The sequence below is a fragment of the Telopea speciosissima genome, chromosome 6 (genome assembly GCF_018873765.1).
Source record: "Telopea speciosissima isolate NSW1024214 ecotype Mountain lineage chromosome 6, Tspe_v1, whole genome shotgun sequence".
Taxonomy (NCBI): Eukaryota; Viridiplantae; Streptophyta; class Magnoliopsida; order Proteales; family Proteaceae; genus Telopea; species Telopea speciosissima.
The window spans coordinates 22,554,431-22,561,719 of NC_057921.1; the positions used below are offsets into that span (position 1 = coordinate 22,554,431).

At 47.1% G+C, this 7,289-nt stretch overlaps 1 protein-coding gene across 1 annotated transcript; it reads right to left on the reverse strand.

The window, feature by feature from the left end:
* Nucleotides 1-5,746: 5,746 nt before the first annotated feature.
* On the reverse strand, nucleotides 5,747-6,319 carry LOC122665520. Its single transcript, XM_043861671.1, has one exon. It carries the CDS (start codon nucleotides 6,317-6,319, stop codon nucleotides 5,747-5,749), a length of 573 nt encoding a protein of 190 aa, XP_043717606.1.
* Between the last annotated feature and the right edge of the window lie 970 nt (nucleotides 6,320-7,289).

Sequence of the window (7,289 nt, forward strand, 5' to 3'; positions counted from 1 at the left end):
AGAGTGAAGGGAGTGGATAATAGGTTGACCACTGCCTCACTAGCAGGGATTCTGGGGCTCCCCAACACTGGGGAGAGGTGCTATTACAAGCCCCGCGTTGATATTTCTGAGATGTTTTCCTTGGAGACCAAGAGAAGGGTCTTCAAGACATTGACTGGGTCTGAGAGCACACCTAAGTTAGAGGCTTCGTACAAGCCTAGTGCTCGTGTTATCAGTAGGTGTGTTACCTACAACATCTACCGCAAGGGCGATAATAGGGGTAGCATTTCTATGCTGAGGGCTTATATCACCTATTGTTTACTGGGAGCTGGCAGAAGAGGTCTAGTCATAAACCTCCCATACTTGTTACTTCAGGTTATGTTATACCATGCACATAACCCATCTAATGGGAACCTTCCATATGGGAAGTTCCTTACCTTAGTCTTCCGGCACTTTGAGGTTCCTCTGGCGGGTGAGTATATGGAGAAGGATAGGTCCAGGCCCATTGATAAGACCTCAATACTGAAGATGAAGGTGCTAGGGGGTGATCCACCAGAGGAGGAGGAGCAGATAGTGATGCCAGGAGATGAGCAGGGTGTGGAGCATGATGACATTGAGGGAGACATTTAAGGCGAGCATGGAGAGGAGCAGGGTGAGGGGCATGATGACATTGAGGGAGTTGACACTTAGTTCGTAGACTTGCTTGCTTATGAGGCGATGGGTGCCACTAGTTCTCATGTTCCAGGGCCTTCTGAGTGGGCACAGATGATGTCACAGTTCCAGAGCCTCAGTACTCAACTCACTGATATGTCGACTAGGATGGATCGGGGCTTCACATCATTGGAGAGCAGGGTGGGATCTGTCGAGCAGCGCTTGGACTTTTGGGGCAGGTTCTACCATGTTGACTCACGCCAGTCACAACCTCCATTGGGCAACTTGCCTCCGCCGGAGTAGTTCTTCCAGCCAGCTTCTGACTCAGTGCTACGTGGTTCAGACATATCTCTTTTTTTTTTAGCTTATGTACTTTTTTTTTTCTTGTTCGAGATGTATGTAGTTTTTTTTTCCGTCAGCTTATGTGAATATTTGAAGTAATACTTTCAATCAAACTTATGTAGTGGCTCAGCCACAGTTGACTTTAAATTTAATGGAAATTGTGCATCTTTTATTTAATTGCATCTACCTCCCCTGTAGCTTTTGAATTATTACATGTTTTAACGTTGGTAGCTTATTAACCCTAATCTGCACTCTGTGAATGTAAGAAGAGCCTCATGCTCTGATACCAAGCTCTGTCACACCCCAAACCACCCCCTGGGAGGATTAGGTAGGTGACCCGAATTACGTAATGATAATCTGCCAAATCCCACGGATCTAGAAGTAGTTAATTCATTCACGGACCTACATTCATCACATTACTACAGGTAAGATCAGAGTGCTGCAGATAAACTATAATTATAATATTCAAAGAGAAAGCGTAGCAATACGGGAATGAGGTGATATACATATATATACAAAGTGTTCTAAAACATTCCCACCCAGATACAACCCACAAAGAGAAACAAGATGGCGAAAGCTGAAAGACAGAAATACATACATACATATATATACAGGGTGAGATAACTCAACCGCAAAAAGAAAAGAAAACTAAAACTGCACCACAAGCAAGACGGGGATAAACTCCTATCAAAAACAAAAAGGAGTCCCCAAGACAAAAAGCATCAGGTACACTCTTCACTGGTCTTCATCAATGACCACTGAGAATGCACGCATCATCGGCATGACCTCCGTTGGGGTCCACACCAATATCATCATAATAACCAAGGCTCTCCTCCTCGTAATGATCCTCCATGCCACAGCGGCATCGATATGTAAAATCATCTAAAGAAAAACAATGTATAACAGAGTGTGAGCCCCACTGAGCTCGTGAGCAAAACATATCATCATGCATGCACATGCAACCACAATCCACAAGTCCAAATTAATTATTAGCCACCTAGCAATAAACCTAAGTCAGGTTAGTGCTACTACAATCCCCAATACATGTATCCCTAGTACGGGCTTGGTTACCCCTTCCCGTGATACACCCATTGAGTTGTCAGAGAGGACCAGTCAGCTCCCACATCCATTCACCAAGGTCAGCCCGACCAGCCCTCTGTGAGTAACCTGTGGGGCAATCCATCCCTTTTCTCTTTTCTTTTCTTTTCTGGCTTATAGTCCATATTCACCATTCCGGTGCAAACATATTTCTTTTCTTTTCTCAAATATACATATGGTCACCCTCACAGGCATCCAACACCTTAACCCCTGTTGGCAAGGGTACGTAGCATGGGTGATGAAACTCTAGCCCCATGTCTATATGGCATCGTATGAGTCGGGCAGTGTCAACCGTATCCCATACTACGGGCTACCACCGGCCTCATTTCCAAGCCGACTATGGCATCTAGTCTAACATTCACAATCATCAGATAAGATTCACAATGTTGATAAACAGACAGTCAATATATAGTAATTGAATAAAATTAGATAACACAACATTTATAATTTAAGATTCTTAACTGCCGGCATAGTAACACAGTTACACATACATATATGATAATACTTCACTCACCTGGGTCTGGTCAGTTGCAAATTCAGTTCCAACTGCAGTCTGGTTGTAGGCCTCGAGCGCAGGATCAAATCCTAGATATAAATAAAAAATTGTCATTTTAATATTCCAATCTATCTTTGGAGGTCCTAGGGTTGATCTAAGCTCACCGGGTTGACTCGGTGTACAGTTGGTCTTCATATGGAATTCTTTGGGCCTTGCACTGGGCCTTGGGTCTATGTCCCGGTGCATCATCCAGAGATGGTGGCCTAGGGTAAAATGGTCATTTATTAGTACCTGACCCTAGGTCACAATAGGCTTACAGTGCTGTCCTCAACTTGACAGTACTATAGGACCAATCATAGGCATGGTTTCCAAGTCCTGTGGGGCCCACTTGGGTTCCCAAGCATTCCCTCATATGGATAGATGTGGGGAGGGGCATTTAGGTCATTTCCCACCTTCCCACATAGTACCATGGCCAATGGGTGAGGTCCCCCAAGTTAGAACATCAAAACAGTAGCAATTCATTCACTGGGCGATGTCTCTAGGCGTTGGGTGCATCGCCCAGTGCATCACCCATAGATTTCAAAATGAGATTTGGCTGAGTTTCCAAGGCTGCTGGTTATGGGCAGTGATCAAATCCTTCCCCTATGCATGTTAGGGTATTAGGTGACCCCAAGGGTGATCTTCACTTTGGTCCATGTGGATTTTCCACTTGGCCCACCACTTGGCTGCCAGAGGCTGCCCAGACAGCCCAGTGAATAGTATCACAGGGTTCTCTTCAGTTGCAGATCTGGATTTTTGTCACATGCAAGGCTGGATTTACATATGAAATGGTAATCTAGGGCTGCTACCACCTAAGGCTAGGTCCCATGCAGCCAGGGCTTGCATCCAAGGCTCCAAACAGCTAATTAACAGTGAAACTGGGCAGTGCAGCTATGCACAACCAGGTTTTGGTTCCAAGACCAGCATAATAGACCTGTAAAATTTCATGAAATCCCCAGATCTTCCATGCTTCATACTTGCATGGCAGATCTGGAGCAGTCCTTGGCAGTTCCCAGCTATTCTGGGCTGCCAGAGAGTAGAAACTCATCAAAAATACATGAATCAAAGAGGGCAGCAGGTATGTACATTTATGTTTATACCTGAGCAAAGCTTAGGAGGCATGAAATCTGATCCCAGAGGTGTAGGGGAGCTTCTCCTCCCTTCCATCTTCCCTCTTCTTCTTCTTCTTCCTCTCTTTTCTCTCTTTTCTCTCTTCTATTCTCTCTTTTCTCTCTTTTCTCTCTTCTTTTTCTCTCCCACGATTAAAGCAGTACCAAGAGCTCTAAAATGAGCTGAGGTACATCTATTTATAGGCCCAGCCTGACTAAGGCCTATTTGGCTGGTTAAGGCCCTTTTTCAAAATGAGTTTTTAGACTGATTCTCAATGATTTTGGACACACTGGTGGGGTCCACAGTGGTCCAGGGGTATGAGGTGGTCCCTCAGACTCCCCTTAACCTATGGAGGGTATCCATGTCCAATATGAGTGGTCCCCATAATTTAAAATCATTTAAATATGCTGTTTTGCACTCTGGGCGATGTCTCTGGGCTTTGTCTGCATCGCCCAGTGTATCACCCAGAGATTTCAGCAAGGCTAAATCTTAGTGGGCTTGCACAGGGGTTTGACCCATGGTTGGGCATTGTCTCTATATGCCAATTAAAGCCTTTTACACACATTTCCAAAGGTGGGTCCCATAGTTATGGAGAGGAGAGAGATTACCTAGGATCCAGGCAGTACATTATACTGTGAGCTGTGTAGTTATAGGGATCAGCTATCCATCTTCTGACAGGTATGTAGGAAGACATGCACATGGTTTCTTCTTCAATCCAAATCACTGGAGTGATACTCCACAATGTACTTGGTTGCTTGGTCAGGGGTTCCTGTCCTTCAATCAAAATTCCAGCCAGTCAGGAGCAGGGTTTGACACTAGGTGGGCTCATCTCTTGGATAGCCTTAATTTTGGTCGGGTTGGCCTCGATTCCCCTTTGAGAAACCATATACCCCAAGAATTTGCCAGAGCTAACTCCGAAGGTGCACTTGGCTGGATTTATTTTCATCTGATGAGCTCGTAGCACTTGAAATGCCTCGTCTAGGTCAGCCAAATGGTCTTCAGCTCGTATGCTTTTTACCAGCATATCATCCACATACACCTCTATGTTCCTGCCAATTTAGGCTTTGTAAGCAGTTGCAACTCATCCCACCATAAAGTTTACCTCAATGGTTTTTTGACAAGGGGCGGTCCCCACTGTCATTAGCAGCTCTACTAACCCCTCGATCGGGGTGGGTGCTCCTCAGAACCCATACTAGGGCACGGCCTCGGGCTTCAATGTGCCTGGCTCAAACCCAAACTGTAAATAGGCATCGTACATAGCATGTCCACCAATGCCTCTGTGTCCACCAAAATCCTGTGCACGGGCCGGTTGGCTATCACCGCCTGAACCACGACAACATCGTCTTGTGGCCAGCTTAGCCCCTCCATGTTGTCCTCCTAGAATATGATTACAGGCTCGATTTATGCCTTCTTTTCGGGCACCTCGGCCACTACCACTAACCATACTTTCACCTTGGCCTTGCGCAACGATTCCTGCCCTGGTCCCCCCAGGATGGTGAGGATGGCAGGCGCTATGGAGGTGTTTGCTTCATTATCGCTCCTCTTGGCTTCTCTTCAATCATCGCATCTCTCTTCTTGACGATCTCAATTGTCTCCCCTTCTGGCTCTGTCTTCTCTCCTGAGGTCGTTCCTCGTAGCTTCACGACCTCTGGAATTATCTTTCCCATCGTCCTTGACATAGCATCTCAGATGGCTTTTCTGTATCACGTTCTCAATCTCTCTCTTCAGCTACCTGCAAGCTTTGGTGTCGTGACCGACATCTTTGTGGAATTTACAGTACTTATTCTTATTTCTATCTTCAAGTCTGGAGAACATCGGCCTGGGCCACTGCAGCAGACCCCGATCATACACCTCCATCAGGATCTTGGTCTTGGTGGTGTTAAGGGGTGTATAATCTGGGCTCTGGTCTCGGTCTGACCTCGCCCTTTTGGTATCTTTCTTCTTTTCATCCTTCTCGCTCGTTCTCTTCTTCTCTATAGCCTTTGTATCCATCGCCTTTTGCCCCTTCATGATATCGAACATGTTGGCTTACTAATAGCAGCGGTCCAGCAACTGTGGCATGGTGGTTACTAGATCCAGGGCAAACGACTTCACCAAGTCATGGTTGGTGACCCCGTTATGCAAGGCATTGAAGGCCATTGCATCATCTAGGTCCTTGATCTCTAAGCTTTCCCCATTGAAGCGGGTGATGTAATCCCTAATGGACTCATCAGGTCGCTGCTTGACGGCCAATAGGTTGGCAGCAATCTTCTTTTGCTTGCTGCTGCTCTGAAAGCGGCTCACGAACGTCCTAGCCAACTCGGTGAAGCTTCTGATGGAGTTGGGCTTTAGCTTACCAAACCAGAGCACTGCTGGCCCCTTCAAGGAGGTGGGGAAGGAGCGGCACGACAGGACATCAGACCCACCATACATGGTCATTATGGCATTAAAGTAGCTGATGTGGTCGTTGGGGTCGCCCTTCTCATTATAGGCCTCAAAAGTGGGAGGCTTGAAGCCCCTAGGGAGTTCAGCCCTCATGATTTCGGCTGTAAAGGGGTGTTGACCAGGTCTAAAACTCTCCTCGGGAGTGTTGCCCTTCTCCAAGGCCTCAATCTTGGCATTCATTTCTCTGAGCTTACGGTCAAGCTCGCTTTCAATGACCTGGTTGGCAACGGGATCAGCGCGTGCGTGGCATGCATTCAACTCATCCCGGAGGTCACGTCAGGGCAACCTCTATTGGTTGACTTATTCCGAGGCTTTGGAGTGAGTTCGCTTAGTTCTGCTATGAGTCCTTTGACTGGTGGACCCTGATTGTTCCTCCACGCGTGAGGGCCTGCTCCTAATGGGTAGGTTTTTGGTGCGAACGATCTCAGGTTGGGGAAAGTTTCTCCTACTGGTTGCTCGTAGGTCATCTCTTGCGGGTCTCGGGTTCTTCTGTGAAGCCCTGGGGAGTACCAGTGCTAGCGCTGGAGGTAGAATTGGTACTGGGGGCAGGGCTGCGACAGCGGTGGCTCTCAGATTGGCTGCTCTCAAGGCCTGCAGCTCTTTGACCACATCCCTAAGGAACTCGTTCTGATGGAGAACTTGCCGGTGCAGGTCCTGGATTTGTCCCATAGAGGCCGGCGCATTGGGGTCCATAATCTTATGAATGAATACCTATGGTAGCGGTGGCGGTGGTGGCAATGCCCTAGTGCTTCGACTGGACTGGCCCTGATCTCGGGTTGGGTTCTGGCCAGCCGCTTCGATCATCGATGGCTGAGATCCTACCAGCAAGATAAGATTATCAGAGAGTATCGGGCGTCGGCGGTGATCTCACTCTGATGCTTAAGTCAGATCTCAGAGCAATAGTCAATTCAAAGAGAATTCAGATGATCGTGCTAAGTGTTACCTCCCTTACTTAAGGTGGTTGGGTGATAGAACCGTGTCCAAATAGGTAAGCAGGAATCTCAGAGTGGAGTGAGACCATTTAGGAGTGATACGTGGGATGGTGATTATCCATAACTTCACACGTGCCTGATTAGGAGCGACGTGGGCGAGAATCTTGGGCCACGTAGGCCCAAGGTAAGATTTGCGTTATTTATACAAAGTATGGAGG